This window comes from Drosophila montana, unplaced genomic scaffold, assembly GCF_035044405.1.
Source record: "Drosophila montana isolate Dmon_TW-CO22-7 unplaced genomic scaffold, ASM3504440v1 contig_1900_1, whole genome shotgun sequence".
NCBI lineage: Eukaryota > Metazoa > Arthropoda > Insecta > Diptera > Drosophilidae > Drosophila > Drosophila montana.
In genome coordinates this window covers 46,937-66,426 of record NW_026996820.1, presented here as the reverse complement: position 1 = coordinate 66,426, position 19,490 = coordinate 46,937, and the positions used below count along the sequence as shown (strand labels likewise).

General features: G+C 38.5%; 1 protein-coding gene across 8 annotated transcripts in view; it reads right to left on the bottom strand.

Moving 5' to 3' along the window:
- Bili (FERM domain-containing protein 8 Bili) overlaps positions 1–19,490 on the bottom strand; it is a 36,165-nt gene that overhangs the window by 12,701 nt on the left and 3,974 nt on the right. For 6 of the 8 annotated variants that reach the window (XR_010438443.1, XR_010438442.1, XR_010438441.1 and 3 more), the window contains 6 exons: positions 16,759–17,146; positions 16,023–16,693; positions 15,809–15,969; positions 15,408–15,754; positions 15,190–15,351; positions 14,948–15,136 (listed from right to left, as the gene is read on the bottom strand). Coding sequence is in view for 5 of the 8 variants with exons in the window: in XM_064700794.1 (XP_064556864.1) it covers positions 14,948–15,136; positions 15,190–15,351; positions 15,408–15,754; positions 15,809–15,969; positions 16,023–16,693; positions 16,759–17,120 (1,892 nt within the window). In the remaining 3 variants the exon portion in view is untranslated. The remainder of the gene's footprint in view (positions 1–14,947; positions 15,137–15,189; positions 15,352–15,407; positions 15,755–15,808; positions 15,970–16,022; positions 16,694–16,758; positions 17,147–19,490) is intronic. The other 2 variants (XM_064700791.1, XM_064700795.1) reach the window with 2 other exon arrangements.

Here is a 19,490-nt window from a genome sequence, read left to right as displayed (position 1 = left end):
CGAGGCGGCTCATATAGAGGCGGCTCAAACAGAGGACCCAGACAGCAAAACCAGATCCGAGTTACACAAGGCAACTCGGAAAACCAACAAACCCCCTTGAGCAACGAGTAATAAAAATTTTGCATATAAATCTAAGTCTCAGTAGTCTCATCAAAATATACAATAGGAAAAATAATATACCATTGACTCTGCTAGTAGATACAGGAGCAAATGTCTCAATTTTAAAGAACAATAAAACAGATTCAAATGTAAATCAAGACTATAAAACAAGTATAACAGGAATCGGACAGGGAACAATAGAGTCAATTGGACAATCCACAATTGATCTACTTTTCGATTACTTCGTAATCAGTCACAATTTCCAAATAGTCCACAATGAATTTCCCATACCTTGCGATGGAATTCTTGGACTAGACTTCATCAGAAAATTCAATTGCATAATAGATTACCAACATGATGAATTCATCATGAAACCAGAATCACTTAATTATCAAATACATGTACCGCTATTACATAATGATATTGATAACTCAATATTGTTACCAGCTAGATCAGAAGTAATAAGAAAAATTACGCTTCTGACAAATGAAGATACAGTTCTTATACCAAACCAGGAAATACACCCTGGGGTAATAATAGCAAACAGTATCGTAAAAAGTAATAGCGCAATAGTCCGTATTTTAAATACAAATAGTAAACATATAAAAATTCAAAATCCCAAAGTAAAATTTGAGTCACTACAAGAATATGACATCAAAATAAATAACATGAATACCGGCAATAGAACAGATGAAGTCATAAATAAATTAAAATTCCCTGACCAATTTAAAAACAAGCTTACTGACTTATGTACCAAATACAGTGACATATTTGGTCTAGAAACAGAAGCAATTTCAAGTAACAATTTTTATAAACAGAAATTAAGATTAGCAGACAAAACACCCGTATATATTAAAAACTACAGAAATGCAGAAACAGAAAACCCAAAACAGCAGTGCTTAGAAACCACAACAATGAGTTAGAAGAGTGTAGAAGCTTAGATCATAGGCTGTAGCTTCAAACCAAAAAGGGATAGCAGGGACAGAATTTGGTGTGCTTTTTTCATTGTCGAGTCGTTTGTTTTGATTATGGTTGTTGTTGGTTCATATGGGAAATGTTCTGAAGTTGTCTTTGATTTTTGGGCAACGGCAGAAGTAGCTGTAGACAGCCGGGTGTTGTGTTTGCAATTTTTCATAGAGTAATACTCAATTGTGTTTGCAACCTCGCTATCGCTCGTGAAGTGTTTCGAAAAAGAGCTTTTGATCCAAAAGCCTCCTCTGTCTCTTTATTACTCAATGGGGTGAGGCGAGAGCGCAATAAAGCTGTTTCATTCACGCTGGGTGCGAATTTGCCTCGATTCGCCGCAGTAGCTTAATTTAGCCTTAAGAAGTTGAAACGAGTTTAGTTGTCTTATTATAACGAGATCATTTAGCACGAAGCGCACAATTTCGAGTTCTTTTAAATCCACCAAATTTTATACATAATTATATAAAATCAAATAAAATCACGTCGACCGGGAATCATTCAAAATGAATCCATTCTGCTGCCATCGTTGGAGAATCCCAACGAGTATGGCTGAGAATTTTTTTTTATTTTATTATATGAATGGTCGACAAAACGAGTGTTTTCCTAATTATTCAATACATTATACATACATTACGAAAATTAAACGCTAAAAGCCTAGATAGAATACACAATTTTCTAATAGCTTCACCGACCGATGGAGGAGGATGTGGCCCTTTTCTTGAAAAACAAAATAGTTTTCCACACAACAACTCAATTTTCGACCAATCGTTCCTATGGCAGCTATATGATAGCTGACTACTACTACTATCGGATTACTGTCCGATGTAAATAAGATTTTGCATAAATGGAGGGAGCATAGTAAAATTAATATATGCTGAGGTTGGTCACGATATCTTGATAAACAAAAATGTTTTCCATACAAAAATTTCATTTTCGACCGATCGTTCTTATGGCAGCTATATGATATAGTGGACCGATCTTAATAGGGTTTTTCATATATATGGGGAGCATAGTAAAACTAATAAATGCCGTGTTTGATCAAGATATCTTGAGAATCAAAAATGTTTTTCATACAAGAACCTACTTTTCGACCGAACATTCCTATGGCAGCTATATGATATAGTGGTTTGATCCAGCTGGTTTTGACATATGTACTGCGCGCAACAGAAAGAGGCACTTCTGCAAAGTTTCGTAAAGATAGCTTTAAAACTGAGAGACTAGTTCGCATAGAAACAGACAGACCGACAGACGGACATGGCTATATCGACTAGGCTGTTGATACTGATCATGGATATATATACTTTTTGGGGTCGGAGATGTCTCCTTCTATGCGTTACACATTTCACGACAAAATTATAATACCCTCTGCAAGGGTATAAAAATAATAACAAGTAAGAGGTTCAAGTCGGGACCTCCCGACTAAGGCATACCCTAAACCCTCTTACTTCAACACCAAATGCAGCTCGCGCTACGCGCTCGTTTTCTTAAGTAGTAATAAAAATTCTTTAAAAAATAAAAAAAGTTTTTTTTGGCAGGGTTTGAACTCGCAACTGACCGCATTAATTATTGCCGCCTCCACTCAACAGCCACATCAGCCAAAAAAAAAAGAGTTTCCTCGGTAGGGCTCGAACTCGCTACAAATTGAGTTTAAATAATTGAGTTTAAATGAGACGAGAAGGAAGGGCTATTTTCGGCACGCCGAAGATTTAATCCGCTATCAGACCCCACCTTTTCATTATGCTCATATCTAAGAAGCACAGGGAAAAAAGTTAATGCGGAGTATGGTTAAGATGTCTTGAAAAACAAAAAAGTTTTTCATACAACAACTTAATTTTCGACTGATCGTTCCTATGGCAGCTATATGGTATAGTGGTCCGATCTTAATAGAATTTTGCATATATATGAGGAGCATAGTAAAACTAATAAATGCCGTGTTTGATCAAGATATCTTAAGAAACAAAAATGTTTTTCATAAAAGAACTTACTTTTCGACTGATCATTCCTATGGCTGGGGCAGCTATTCAGACGAGTAAGTCTGAAGTGTCGCAAATACTTGAAAGCGCAGGTTTCGAACTATCCAAATGGTTTTCGAATTCTCCTGAGTTCTCCGCAACAAACGCAGCCAAGCCGATAACGATCTCAGGGTCTGACACAACACTGACAAAACACTTGGCGTGATGTGGTTGCCGAATGAAGATGGTTTTCAACTCATGCTAGGGCTTAGAGCGACAAAACGGAAAATTCTCTCGGTGGCAACGCGGCTATTTGACGCACTTGGCCAGTTAAGCCCTCTGATAATCAAGGCAAAAATCTTACTCCAAGAACTCCGGCTTCACAATTAAGACTGGAATGAATCTATCCCTCAGAGTTTAGATAATTCATGGCAACATGATTCAGTTGCAACGAATAAAGATACCACGATATGTCTTTACAGAGCCAACTTCACCGATCGAGATACATGATTTCGCCGACGCTTCAATGAGAGAGTTTGGCGAATACGCAGCCATACTGCAGAAGGTTGTCGTAATTCGTTGTTGACATCCAAATCTAAAGTAGCGCCCCTCAAGACGATGACTCTTCCCCGACTTGGGTTGTGCGCGGATCACCTATTCCCGGATCTTTGTCAACGAATCAGAAATCTCATAAGATTACCGATTGAACGGATGGTTCTTTGGTCTGATTCTGAAGTCAGGCTTCATTGGATTCGGTCACATCCTTCGCCTTTGCCAACATTTGTGTAGAATCGAGTGGCTGAAATCCAAGAGTGGACAGAAAACGCTGAATGGCGCCATGTAATGACAAAGCCAAACCCAGCAGATATCGTTTCAAGCTGCGATGTTGATGAGTTACTTGCCTCGATGTGGTTCGATGAGCCTTCATTTTGAAGGAACCAAGAGAATCCTGGCCGGTTAACCAGCATCTGATGACAGATGACATGCGTTTCTTAGAAGTAAGCAAAACAGCTGTTGGACTAGCAGCTATGGTAGACCGACAAAATATCTTGGAAATTGTCAATAGTTTCTCATCGCATACCAGGCTGCTGAGAGTGTTTGCTTATGTGTTCCGCTTTATTCAAAAATGTAAAAATCGAGCACTTTATTCGAAAATGTAAAAATCGAGCACTACAATTTAAGAGTATCCCTAAGGCGCTCGAAAGGAAAGAAGAAAATAGTTGAAGTCATCCAACGAGTTGAATTCAAAGATGACATAGAGGGGGTTCGAAAGGGCACGCGCGTGGTTCATAGCCATGAGCCATTTGTACATAAGTATAATGGATCTTGGTGCTCCTTTTGGTTGTTGCCAGTAGGGGGACGACTTGCAAATGCTCCTCTTTCTTATGATGCAAAGCTTCCGCTACTTCTGAATAAAAACTCGCAATTCGCTAGAAGCTTTCTTAGATACCTAGGATTATTTGTTTGCTTCGCCTCCAAAGTGGTTCACTTAGAATTAGTATCTGACTTAACTAATATTTTATATTTAATGGCTTTTCAAAGGTTCGTCGGCCGTCGAGCAGTCCCACTGACCGTCCATTGCGACAACGCGACGAACTTCGTCGGAGCAAGTCGCCAGTTTCGGGAGTTGTGAGCTCGAATCGTAAAAGAGGCGGATGCAATTCGCGAATTCGCATCAAAAAGCGGATGCGAATTTGCGATCATACCGCCAAGTGCTCCGCACTTCGGGGGTCTGTGGGAGGCAGCTGTGAAGTCTGTAAGGCACCTACTTCTACGAACGCCAGGCCACCTACTGTTGGGAGGCCCATTGACCTGTCTCGTTGCTCGAGCAAAAGGTTTGGCAGCGATGGTCAAGGGAGTATGTTCTCGGACTCCAAGCGCGGACCAAATGGCAGCATCGCTTACGAAAAGTGGTCGTGGGAGAGCTGGTGGTCGTCGCCGAGGACAATTTACCGTCCCAGCAGTGGTTGATCGGCATAGTGACGGCGGTGTACGCAGGAGAGGACGGCGTCATCAGGGTGGCAGAGCCAAGCACGGCCAATGGCGGGGATTTTAAAAGGCCGCTCCACAAGTTGGCACGGCTACCTGTCTAATGAAGCCCCCAAGCTCATCATGATGGCCGGTATTGGCGGATGTCTGCGCTTTCAATAATAAAATTGATAAAAGTGTTGAAGTCTAATGAAAGTTAGATTAAGGGTGGAGCGAGAGCGCAAAAAAGCTTTTTCACTCGCTCTGGTGGCGAATTCGCCTCGCTTCGCCGCCGCCGTAGCTTAATTTAGCCAAAAGATGTTGGTTGAGTTCAGTTGTCAAATTATAACAAAATCATTAAGCACGAAGCGTGGGCAGTATAGCTGAGAACGCCAGTCAAGGCTGTTCACTTATAGCCAATTGAGTTGGTTTGGACAAACTGTTCTATAACTGCGCTTCGAAGCGCACAATTTTCGAGTTCTTGTAAAGCCATCAAATTTTATACATAATTATTTATTATTTATAGAACAGTTTGTCCAAACCAACTCAATTGGCTATAAGTGAACAGCCTTGCCTGGCGTTCTCAGCTATACTGCCCACGAGAGCGTAACCTCACTTCGGCTGTGATGAGCGAAAGCACCGAGGTGAAGGTGCTCATGCTTAAAAATATAAAATACAAGCATCATTAGTGGAATATCTGCTGCGACGTTAAGTCTACCGTGTTGATTGCAATTAGGTTACACCAAGTACTGTTGCTTTCTCTGCCGAGATAGCAATATGTATTACTGAACGCAGTTTTGAGAAAGATGGGGAGCACATAGAGTGGAAGAGATCGACAAAAAATCATTTTTAACTGTCCACAGATTCGAAAACTAATGAATTCAGAAGAGTTTTGAGACACTTTGCCTTCCGAATAATGAGTAACCTGGGCGAAATCCTAAGGAACTATAAGAGTCAGCGTTGATACCTTTAAACATTTACCTGAAATGTTTAGAAAATTGCGGTAAATATGTCACCCACTATTTATTTTCTGCACACTCACTTGGTCTTCTTCTCAGCAAACCAAGAGGATGTTGGCGACAAGAACGGAGAGCCACAAATAAGACTCATGGAGCGTTGGTATCAGGAAGTTTGGAGTAAAAACATGAATTATGGTTTTATGTGTAGACTTGTTAGAGAAAATGGCCAACATAACAATTTTACAAGACTTAGAAACATTAACAACTTTATGAAAAAAGCAATTGCTTTTACTACATAAGGCACTTAATGGCTACCGTTATAACTAACACGCTGGGATTAGTTAAACACAATTACTAAATACCAGGATTGCCCTCAAGGGTGGCGGGACGTGCCTCGCTCAACTATAAAGTCGGATTGCTGGCCTTTGGTTGTTAAAGAAATAAAAAGAATTAGTTAATTCCGATTCAGTATGTTTATTTATAGTTCACTTTTAGTATCTAATAGTAATTGCACTCTTTGAGCCCTAGCGCTTAACACATAATTCTTTTCTCTGTCCCATATACCTTGATAGTCGCTTCTTGTCAGCTAGGCCTTTATCTCCCTAGTGCTGGCTCGATTGGTTCCAGGCCATGCACTTGAGTCGGATACTCAATTTCACGACGAGCTATCACAATTTCACCTCGGAGCTTTCGCTCTTCGCCGCCGAAGTAAAGTTGCACTCTCTTACTTAAACTGATAATTAATTCAAATGACTCTTTGCCATGACAAAACTTATTATTAGTATAACAATGCTTATATACTACCTTATCCGCCTCACAAATTATTGCAAATCATTTAAAACTTTATCTAGGACTAACAGTCTTCACGGACGCGCTGACTACCATCATGAAAAGCACGTCCATTCTATTCTTGACGGTGCTGCTGGGAAAATGGTCCCAGTCAGTTTACTCATGGCTTTGATGTACCCAAAGTTAGTCGAAATATTGCCCAAAATTTAGACAACAATGGACGACGTAAATTAAGACATAATTACCACATATTTTATACAATTTAGGGCCGTTTTGTGTATTTGCCAAAAAAATATTGTCTGTATTAAAAACGCTCTCTTAATTTTTTGTTCATCCTTTTTGCCCAATATTTCACTCAAGGCTTATTTAATATAAACCTTGTAAGCATCTGTGGTATTTTTTTAAAGTCAAGTATTGCCCAAAATATTTAATCTTTGAGTCCCCTAAAAATTAAATTTAAAGTTAATTATTCCTTGCAGGCAAATTTAAGACAGATTACCCAACATTTTAAAAAAATTTCGGACTGTTTTAGGCAATTTTTAGAGAGTAATTAGAAGTACAAAGTACTCGACACTAAATTAAAAACGAGAAAGAAGGGCTATCTTCGGCACGCCGAAGATTTAATACCCTTGCAGACCCAACCTTTTCATAATGCTCATAGTGATTTGCCAGTATCGAAGAAGCACATAGTTAATGCCGATTATGGCTGAGATTTTTTATTTTTTTATTTTATGAATGGTCGACAAAACGAGTGTCTTCCTAATTATTCATTACATTATACATACATTATGAAAATTAAGCGCGAAAAGCCTAGTTAGAATACACAATTTTCTAATAGCATCACTGACCGATGGAGGAGGATGTGGCCCTTTTCTTGAAAAACAAAATAGTTTTCCGCACAACAACTCAATTTTCGACCGATCGTTCCTATGGCAGCTATATGATAGCTGACTACTTCTACTATCGGACTACTGTCCGATGTAAATAAGATTTTGCATAAATGGAGGGAGCATAGTAAAATTAATATATGCTGAGGTTGGTCACGATATCTTGATAAACAAAAATGTTTTTCATACAACAATTTCATTTCGACCGATCGTTCCTATGGCACTTATATAATATAGTGGTCCGATGTTGATAGGATTTTGCATATATGTATATGAGGAGTATAGAAAACTAATGAATGCCGAGTTTGGTCAAGATATCTTGAAAAACAAAAAGAATTGTATACAACAACTTAATTTTCGACCAATCGTTCCTATGGCAGCTATATGATATAGTGGGCCGATCTTAATAGGGTTTTGCATATATAAGAGGAGCATAGTAAAACTAATAAATGCCGTGTTTGATCAAGATATCTTGAGAAACAAAAATGTTTTTCATGCAAGAACCTACTTTTCGACCGATCATTCCTATGGCAGCTATATGATATAGTAGTTTGATCCAGCTGGTTTTGACATATGTACTGCGCGCAACAGAAAGAGGCACTTCTGCAAAGTTTCATAAAGATAGCTTTAAAACTGAGAGACTAATTCGCATAGAAACAAACAGACGGACAGACGGATATGGCTATATCGACTAGGCTGTTGATACTGATCATGGATATATATACTTTTTGGGGTCGGAGATGTCTCCTTATATGCGTTACACATTTCACGACAAAATTATAATACCCTCTGCAAGGGTATAAAAATAATAACAAGTAAGAGGTTCAAGTCGGGAGCTCCCGACTAGAGGATACCCTGAACCCTCTTCTTCCAACACCAAATGCAGCTCGCCCAACGCGCTCGTTTGCTTTAGTAGTAATAAAGATAAATTTAACGAGAAAGAAGTGCTATCTTCGACACACCGAAGATTTAATACCCTTGCAGACCCAACCTTTTCAAAATGCTTATGGTGCTTTGCCCGTATCTAAGAAGCACAGGGAAAATAGTTAATGCCGAGTATGGTTAAGATATCAAGACTGTGTCAGCTGGGTCAATTAGTACCGCATCGAATGCTGTTACTGGCGTTGATGTTATCGTCATTGGTGTGCAAAGTTGTTTAAGCTTGTGATATTTTGAACAAGTTTTCATATACTTTGAACCGCACGTGTCATTAGGGGCCAGTTTTTTGTCCTCTTTTGCACAGGGCCCTTGAAATCCCTGTGTGGCCTCTGGTGGATCGTTATGGTATTTATACAATATTGCTTCTATATCAACTTCCACCTGTGTTCATTTTTGAAGTAGCGCTGCTTCTACTTTTGGAAGCTTATTATTGACTAATAATCTTTTAAATAAGTCAAGTAACACATATTCAAAGATATGTTCACTTGATGACATTTGTAACTATCGAATATCATGTACTCTCTCTCTCTCTCTCGTTTTCCTCATTTAAATAAATACTTGTGTCTGCCTCTTTAAAGTCATTATTGTTTTTGATACTTGTGGTGGTTTTAATATTCGTTCATGCATTTTATTATGTGACCCTTCATTTGAACTCCCTGATTGTTATTGTTGTTATAAAGTGTCTGCAAAATGACTGCCTTTGTCCTTACGATACTTAGCAGTTAAAATTGTATTCTTTCAAGTCTAATAGAATTCGCGATACCGTTCTATGATTGCTTTTAACTATGAAAATAGGCACGAAGATGCAAGTTATGAAAATGTCTTAATATTTCAGCCGTTAAGGATACCAGACAATCTTCTCAACGAGAACTGAGAGTATTTGAGCATAATAACTAACAAATTATGAGAGATTCATATTCTAAATGTATTCAGGTGACTGCTGGAGTTCTCCAATTTAGTCACCTCAGCCCGCTACTCTCTACTTTTTTCATTCCGCTAATGCCTCTCATTCTTGGTATTAATTTAGCCTTTTGAAACTAATCTGTTCCGAGGTAATGACTTTTATAGAAATAGATACGTACACATTTGACAGCTCTCTTCTCAATATTATTGGCAATAATGTAAATGATCTTCCAGATTGTATACTTAATTTCGACTCTCATGGTATAAACCAGCTTCACTTTGGATCGAGCAACCGTAAGTAGAGGACGTGTGAAATAACATTAAGAAGGCTGGTCTCTAGTAAAGTTAGGGTGAGACACTTAATAGTAGCGATGCACCAGGGCTGTTAATGGTGTAAAATAGAAGAAAATAAAATATCTTCAATTTAATAATTGTGAAAAGAAAATGCCATAAAGATATTATCAATAATACTTAATATAAAACAATAATAAGGAACAGTATTAAAATAAAAGTAAGGCAGAGGAATTGTAAGCGAAATAATTTCGAATATAAATAGAAGGAAGACGAGAATATGTAGAGCTTGGAAGAAATATCAAGCAACGACGAAGAGAGAGTTTCGGAACAAGATACCCCAAGAAACCAAAAAAACCGCAGAGTGGACATGCGTTGTATCCACCAACGTCGTAAAGAAGAGTTGGAGGCACTCGCTCGTGAGTTCGGGCTCAGCGAATAGGGCCGGTTGAATTTTTGCGCTGTCGGCTGGAAAACTTCGTCTCTAATGGTTCGCACCCAATCGGAATATGGACAAAGGACATGCTCGACGTTCCGGTGATCCAGACCTATAGAACATGCGACGCGGGCGGTAATGATTGCGGGTATGGGATATCTTATTCTCCCAGGAATGCTCCGGTGTTATTATCCCGCCCACCAACGGAAGCGAGGGGACACTTCATCTTACAAGAGCAGGTTAGAAAGTGGGGCATACAGTTTGATAGACAGGCCGTTCTTTCCTAGAGGCCATCTCTATCGACATTAACTTGCACATGAGTGAGCGTGATGCGTGATGAGTGATGAGCGAGGTCTCGGTGCACAAATTGTATGTGAGGATATTTCGTCCTTGCCTTAGCAGGGTATAGACAAGAAACGTAACCAGACGTCAATCAGGTGCCACCCCGCTCCAGACAACTGCACAATTCCCCGGGTCGTTGCTGTTGCAGCATGGAGAGGCGGCCAATACTATGATCGGTCAAGAATCGGGATCACCAACCAAGCAGCGTCGAGGATGCTACCAGTTAGGACAATAGGGAAACGGGCAGCGGCGCCACCGGACCGGGATCGGATGGCCGCTAAAGTCAACGGAGATCGGAACTGTATTAATGCATTATGAGTCGAGGAGGTTGTATCGTTGGAACGATAAAGATCGAGGGTACATACGCGGGAACAATTGATACCGGCGCGACACGGTCCTTCGTGAGTGTGTGAGTACAGGGATTGATGATGGGGTATCCATTTCCCCAAGGAGATGTTCCTGGTGGTAGACCTGGGTAAGAGTGACCTGTTCAGAAAGACCGAAACGGGGCGTACACGGCCGCCGACGGAGGGTCCGCGTGCTGATCGGCACTCATAAGCACGAAGCTGGGAAGAAAAAGCAGAGGTACTCCACCAGTAGCCCGGCGCCGCGACGAGTTATTGACGGGCACTATCGACGGGGAAGTCCAATGTGGTAGCAGACATGTAATCAAGCAGAGGAGGAGCAATCCCCTGAGTGTCTGGGGACGAGCGGTCAAGTACCCAGGAATATTCACCTTGGATCGAGCAACCGTATGTAGAGGACGTGTGAAAGAACCTTAATGTTCTGCATGGTCACTAGTAAAGTTAGAGGGAGACACTAAATAGTAGCGGTGCATTAGGGCTATTAAGAGCGTAATAACAATAAAGACAGGAATTAAATTCAATTAAATAATTATTTTCATTATTCTCCAAGAGAGGCTCAGTAGGACTAATCTTTACCGAGTCCTAGTCGCCCGCGCAGCAAGCGATATCCGAGGCGTCAGTTATTAGTACAGGTATCGTGTCGCACAGCAATCCTGGCAGGTCCCAATAAACGCTAGCTTTCCCCCTCTTCGATTTTCACGTCTTAGTCAATTACAAATATCCGGTATGTTGGGCCTGGGTAGACTGATATTTATACTCCGGCTACAATCACTACATAACAAAATTTTGATCAATTAGATATGTCCCGCATGAACCGATGGACCGATTGAAGTCTTTTCTTCCTCGTTTTTAATCTTATAATCTAAGCTATTTAGCAAGTAGATAGTCTAGTTCTATAGTCTTAGGATGCAGTAGGTTGCATCTTGGTTAGCGCAAAAATAAAACAAATAAATAAATGTGCCATTCAACTTCGTATATACTCTTTAGAAGGTGAGTCGCATGACTTCAATGATTTTGGGGTACTTACCCCTGGTCCAATTTTTGTTGAAAAATCGCATCGTGCTTTTCCTGTGTGCACAAATCACACATTCAATCTCACCTTTTTGAAACTGTTCGACATAGTGACTGCTTTCATACAACAAATTTGGTATCGATCATCATTTGACTACATTACTCTCAAACCAAAAGGGATATCAGCACCTTCAAACGCAACAATGGAAGCAAAGAGAATTCCAGCAGCCCACATCCAAACTACCAATGCTTTTTGCTGCCACCCAGTGCACAAGCTAGCTGCACTGCTAACATCAACTGAGGTCTGTGGAAAGTGGATACTTGCAAGGGTGTCTTAATGTTCCGTCAATTTAACGAACATGTTTATTACGAGGTTCACATATAATATTAATTTGGTATATGTATAGCAAATATGTTACACTTTAGTTCTAGCTTGTGGTTTTGTCATTACAAACAGCAGTGCATTCACATAGGATCAAATTACAGGCCTCTAGTCAGCAACTTATTTATGACACGCTGCGATGTAAATGCTGCCTTGAAAATAAGTCAACGAAAGGACTTTGTTAGGAAACCTTAACTTTGCTTTTTGCCTATGCAGGAGTGACACTTTTAAAGAAATACCAGTCAAAATCTTCAAAATGGCAAAAATAACAAGTAAGAGGTTCTAGTCGGGAGCTCCCGACTAGGGGATACCCTGAACCCTCTTCTTCCAACACCAAATGCAGATACATAAAAATGAAAAAAAAAAAAAAATTGTTCCCTTGGCAGGGTTCGAACTTGCAACGAACCGCACCACTTGCCGCTGCATCTACTCAAGGCCACATTAATAACTGAGCTTTAGTGAGAAAAAAACCAATTAATATAACAGCACAGAAAACAATACAATCGCAATTGCAATGCTGTTGATAGAATTCAAAGCAGACGCGCATGAATGTGTGTGTGTGTACATGTATACAGAAATTCTTCGAATTTGCGCAGCAGCTATGCTGCTAACACGTGCGCGCATAATTTTGTGATTCCTAACCGATCTTAATGAAATTAAGATCATAGAATAAAATAAAGAATATTTGTGTATTCTCAAAAATGCAATTGCATATAAATCGTGGCTTAAATTGATGGGCAATACAAGTTGGATAATTAACTTTATTTATAGCTTTGCGGTGGTAGCGGGGAGGTGGCGATAGGTATAAGCTGAAAGATAGTTGATATATATATACTATTCTAGAAGCTACATGTCAAGTTTGGTGACTCTAGCTCATATTATTTGCCGAAATTGCTCAAAAAACAGGATGTCAATATCGATGTTTATCGATTACTTGAAAACGGGACAAGTTATCGAATATCGGAAACAAACTCGTTCTGCGCGGGCATTAGGAGGACCTACAGCTAAAAGCCGGACGGACGGACGGACAGACAGACAGACAGACTGACATGGCTAGATCGACTCGGCTATTGATGCTGATCAAGAATATATATACTTTATGGGGTCGGAGATGCTTCCTTCTGCCTGTTACATACATTTGCACAAATACAATATACCCTGATTACCCATTTTTAATGGGTTCAGGGTATAAAAATGATCACAAAATTATTTGATAAAATGGGTGAATGCATTGATTGGAGAACTCATCATATATGAAAAATTAAAACACTTGTTAGCTTTGGATATGAACTGTGATAGCGCCAATCATCATCAATTGCAAAACATTTATGAAGAATCTATTAAAGAGAAATTTGTCGTGAAACAAAGCAATACCGAATGATTTGTACTGAACTGAACCTGCTTAACAGAGAAATTCGCGGCTTAACCACCAAATAAAGAGATAAAATGAAACGATTTCGCATCGACGTAGCAAACTCTTTTATTGTTTCATATTACTCCTCCCATCGAAAAGGAAGAAATGCCACCGAAATTGTTAGGCATTAATGAGAGAGCATTGAAAGCCCTGAAAATAATCCAAATCAGATTCATGTAGTGAAAGCGAAATAAAAATCAGCGATACCTTTCTATCACACAAGGCATATGACTCTCTAATTCTCTTGATCTCTGATTAAGTAAGCGAGCCTAACGTAAATGCAGTGGTTACCTATTTTTGCTTTTGCAGACCTATCTATGTATATGTTGTAGTGTTAGTGTTTTTATTTAATAAAATCTTAAATGAAATAAATGAAATAATTATTTTTGCATATTTTATATTTCTGCATGGGTACATAATCGTTGGCTTGTCGAACGTACGCAAATGTATTTTGACTGTAAAACTAGTAATCCAGAATTCAAAAGTATTTAAAATCTTGTTTGAATAAGCGCCCATACAAAACATTTTCAACAAGCACAAAAGTAGTAATGCAAACATGTTGAAATAATTGCCAACATGCTAGGTCAAAATTATTTTCATAGAAACCTGCAAACGTTTAGGTTCCCTTACCAAAAACAAACACAAATAACAATTTTGCACATCAACGGGCCAAACCCTTTAATAATTTCACAAACATGCCTACTCGAAAGAGAAAACATATACTATCAGTGCTTTCATTGCTATCATATCGCCGATCATAGATGTTTGGATCTGTATGCGTGTGCACAATCATCAAGGCGCATGATTGAAAATTTTAAATTTTCGATTGAATTCTTCGGGGAGCCGACGATTAATTACCATTGCAAATACGACTTTGAAGTTATTTTATTTTAAGCAAAAGACAAAAGACGACTTATTAAATCCCCACAGCATGCAACAAAATTATTATATTATATATAATTACTAAATTTATGTTATTTTAGTTTATATAACCTAGTGAAGGATATTATAATTTTGGCAAGAAGTCTGTAACGCATAGAAGGAGACATCGCAGACCCTATAAGATATATATATATATTTATTCTAGATCAGCATTAACAGCCCAATTGATATATCAGTATCCGTCTGTCTGTCTGTGTATTACTATGCGAAATAGGCTTTGAGTAAAAGCTATCGTCTTAAACGGACCATTGACCATCGTCAATATTTACATTAACAATATTAGATAGTATGAACAAACTCACCCATAAAATGGCAATGCCCAGCAAAACTCCAAATATTTTCGCATTAGTTTCCGAGTGGTGGCAGTCTGTGGCACTCGCTTGAATTGTTCTAAAAGTTTAATTTCTGCAGAGTTCTTTTGACTTATTGGCAGCCACAACCAATTTGAGCTTTTGGCAACATGTTTGGGTAAGAATCTTGACTGATTTTCTCTAAATATGCAAAAGCTTAATAAACTCAAGTTTTGTTCAATTTTGATACTCACCTAAAAAAACCCACAGTGTGCGTGAGAGAGTTGTATGGACCCAGCTCAATTCTAGCTTGAATACCACCTAGCATTAGCGAATGCACCGGCTCCATAATATATCTTCCAGTTAAGACGCAATGCTTTGCCTCTTCGTACAAAAGCTCAACAATTCGGTGATCCCTAATATTTTTTTCCGTTAACGTTAAATAATTGTTCATATAAGAACTTCAACTTACTTGATTTTTTCTTCATCCCGCTTAGAAAAAAATACATTCCTCTTTAAAACTATCATAGGTTCATCATATTTTTGTTCAATTGGATTTCCACAGCTATACTTTTCGAGCAAGTTTGGCCAAGCTACTCGCACAATATATGGACAATGATGTGATTTCAACTGCATTTCCAATAAACTACTAGTCATCCATAGTCCAAAAATACTTTGAGCTAACAACTTGTTAGAAATTCCTAATTCCTCGCATCCCAGTGCAGCTGCCAGCATTACTTGGGAAGGACAATGCGCTGTACCCTCGATTTCCATATGCACAGCAACTCTTGACATCAAATATACGCAAGTCGGAATAACCTAGTAAATAACAAAAGAATATTATCACATGTTTAGTTTATCTGTCTAACTTACATTTAGTAGAGTGCGGGTGACTACTGAATTCGATTTTCCTGCACTTGTGTAGGTAGAAGAGGAGTTACCCCCAAGCATTCGTTTTGATAATGCTGGATTTTGTTGAACGTCATTGCTGTTAGTGCATTTTTGTTGAACTGGTAAGTAATTTGTAGGAATCCCTGATTGTAAGATTAAAATAAAGCTTAGATTAAGAACTAAAAGTCATTATTACCGGATGCACTTCGAACTCCCGTCATTGGTCCAAGCAAATTGATGTTATTTATGATATTGCCGCTTATGTCTGAAATATGCAGACTACTTTGACAAGTATCATTATTTGGCATGGACATCGCTGAATTAATTTGTGCTGATGCCAAACAGTCATTCTCATTTCGACTTGCACTAACAACGCTAGATACGCTCGCGGAAGATGCAAATGCACTTCCCACAGCTGTCTGAATTTGAGCTGTTGTCACCACACGATGTACAGTATACATGACAGGTGGAACAGGTGCATTTACGGAAACCAGAGATTCTGGCGTTTGTGACCCTATTAGGTCACATGCGGTCAAATTTGCATTGCTTATATGCGTTTGGGTCGCGGCCACAACGCGCCCACTACCATTCGGATTTGAAAACATTGTACAGTCAACCGAATCATCAACAGTGTCTAAGACTGAACTTGGACTGCATGCGATCGTTTGTTGGTTATTTTGCATAAGATGGTTGTTAGAATTTTGATTGATGTGTTGCAGTTGATGTTGAATGTGTTGATAATTTTGTATTGGCTGTGACATTTGATGGTGAGAGGGCACAGTATTTTCATTACTGCATTTCACATTATTTCCTACATAGTAATTGTCACGACACTTGCCATCCGTGGTGTTGTAATACACGCGTGAGCTGTCAAAAGCGCACAAGAATTTATTTTTAATTTATAATATGTAAAAAGACGGATGATGACTTACTGGTAATCCTGGGACGATGACTTCTTGCGATTATATTGCAACGTGCCCAATGGTACAGTCATTATATTTATATAATTTCCAGTGTTACTCGTATTATTAGTACATTGACTACTGTTATTACAGTTAGAAAATACATAAGGGCTTTCGGTGCTCCGATTTCCTATTTGAGATTTAATGTTTCCATTTCTTAAAGGCATACCCCTTGAATTGAATCCCGATTCCAAATGATTTGAAGTACAAGCGGCGTATTCTTGAGCAACATTGCTTTCATAGCACATTTTATTTAAGGGCTGTTGACAAATTGATGATGAAGATAAACTCTGCTGAGTTCCACTTTGGCAATAATATTGGTTTGTCTCCATATTGTCATATTTTATAAATAAATCGACTGCAATTCAAAGAAACATAATAATTAAAAATCATTTTTATACGTTTTCATTGATGTTTTTGTCCCATAAGCATTTAAGCATTGAAAAAGGCTTTGATCTCGAAACATCATATCATAACCAAAACTATCAAGTTGAAGTCCTCTCGTCGATACAGCTCGACTAGGGGATACTCGGAACATTTTTCTACTATCATCAAATGCAGCTCGCGATTCGCGGTCCTTTGCCTCGATATTAATAAAAAAAATTAACATACAGAATTCAAATACACCACTACTGTACTGTGTATTATTATTATTTATATATATCAAACTTCTCTCAACCATTAAGTACAACAGGTCGATATATACTGTAAGTAATATTAATCCGATTAAGGTCATGAAAAATACAAATAAGAATAAATCATATCGGAACACGAGAACACGAATTGAATAAATAAAAAAAGACAGGTCAGCAAAGTAATTTAGACAACGGTGTAAATAACACAATCCTACGATTATTTGGAATGAATATGGGTACCTAGGATACAGGATATCGAACATAAGGACAAATGAGATTCACGTCGACGAAATCAGAAGAATGCTAGGCAAACCAACTATTACTTAAAGTTTAGTTTGAAGACTAGCAACTGATTAAGTTTAGGCATGGGCAGTTGACTGAATCGGAAGTTGAAATAGTCAGCGAATTCCAAAGACGACTTATTAAATGAAAGAAAAAATCATAATTATTATAAATTTAATGGACTTGAAAGCCTTAGCTAGGTTGGATCTAATTAGTCTACCTATTCTGGACAGTGTAGATATCAAGGAATTTTCAAATAATACCACACCAATATTGAAATCTTCATTTTAGTATTCTGATAAATAATAAATATTTAAATAATAATAATAATAATAAATAATCGAAACCTTAATTCGTTCGTAACTTTTATTTAATAGGACGGCTGTCGAGCCGATTGCGATGCGCAGCCCTATGTCATTCATGTAAATGCAAAAGAAAGCGGGCTTTGACTTGCGCTCAATAGCTGGTGTCTGGATCCCAAAATATAAGCTCTAAGATGAGTAACATCAGAATGCGACGCAATATTTCTATTATGTCTTTTCGCTCTTTAAACGATACTATAGCCGAGTGGCTTTTCGGTTTCGCCATCGGGTACCGGTAACATTGGTTGACAAGGACATTCCAATTATCAACGATGTAACTAAAAAAGTCGATAATATTAATGGTATCAGTCAGCTAGTCGGGATATACTTGGCGATCTATGACGACTGCATTGACTTGACAAGCCATCCAGAAAGCATTGGCTTACTGTTTCTCCACGGGCTTATTCTGATGAATCTTAGACTGGCGACCCACAATCGGAAGTATTATGAAGGCCAATGTTCAGCAGTGCAATTGTTTTGATTTGCTTTGGGGTCATTTGTTATTTTGATCGTATGCGTCGCACTGAGTCAGACATCGCGATAAGCGCCCATGTAAACCCAAAGACACTACCGCATATTAATTCCACGCGCAGATCCACATGTAATACATATGAGCAAAATCTTATCAAAATCGAATTACTATATTATATAGCTCTATAGGGAGAATCGGTCGCAATATGAGTGTTTCGTTCAACAATTTTTCCATTTTTAAGGATTTCCTCGCAAAACTTAGCACTTAAGATCTTCACAGATTACCGTTTTTGATCCCTTTGAATTTTCAGTAGTACGAAAATTACTCGTGTTCTATGCAAAACTCGATGCGTAAATGTTCATGTTTGCATCCTTTTTATACAAACCAGCCCACACAAACACGCACGCTCCTGCTGCGAATTTTACACAGTGGCCGTGTTTCCCTCGGCACTACTCAATGGTGATTATTGTCCGATCTGCATAAAACGTGTATAAATAAGCCATCTAAAAATGCATAAATACAAATGCACGAGACTATACTTCCAAAAATTGGGTTATTGCAACCTTCGGGTAACGAAGGAAGAATACAAAATGTAATATAAAGTGGATCTGTTAAAAATTTTACATTTATTTCCTAAATTAGACTCGAACCCGTAACCGACCGAACAACTCTCCATCGACTCTACAATACAACATACAGAACAATCGCAATTGAAACTATGTTTATAGAATTAAATAAATATGCACATACACGTACATATGTGTACCTCTATAAAGAAATTCTTGCAATTTGGGCTAGCTGCCGGAAACACATGACTTGTCAATATAATCATTTTGTATACCCTGAACCCATTGAAAATGGGTATAAAGGGTATAATGTATTTGTGCAAATGTATGTAACAGGCGGAAGGAAACATCTCCGTCCCCATAAAGTATATATATTCTTGATCAG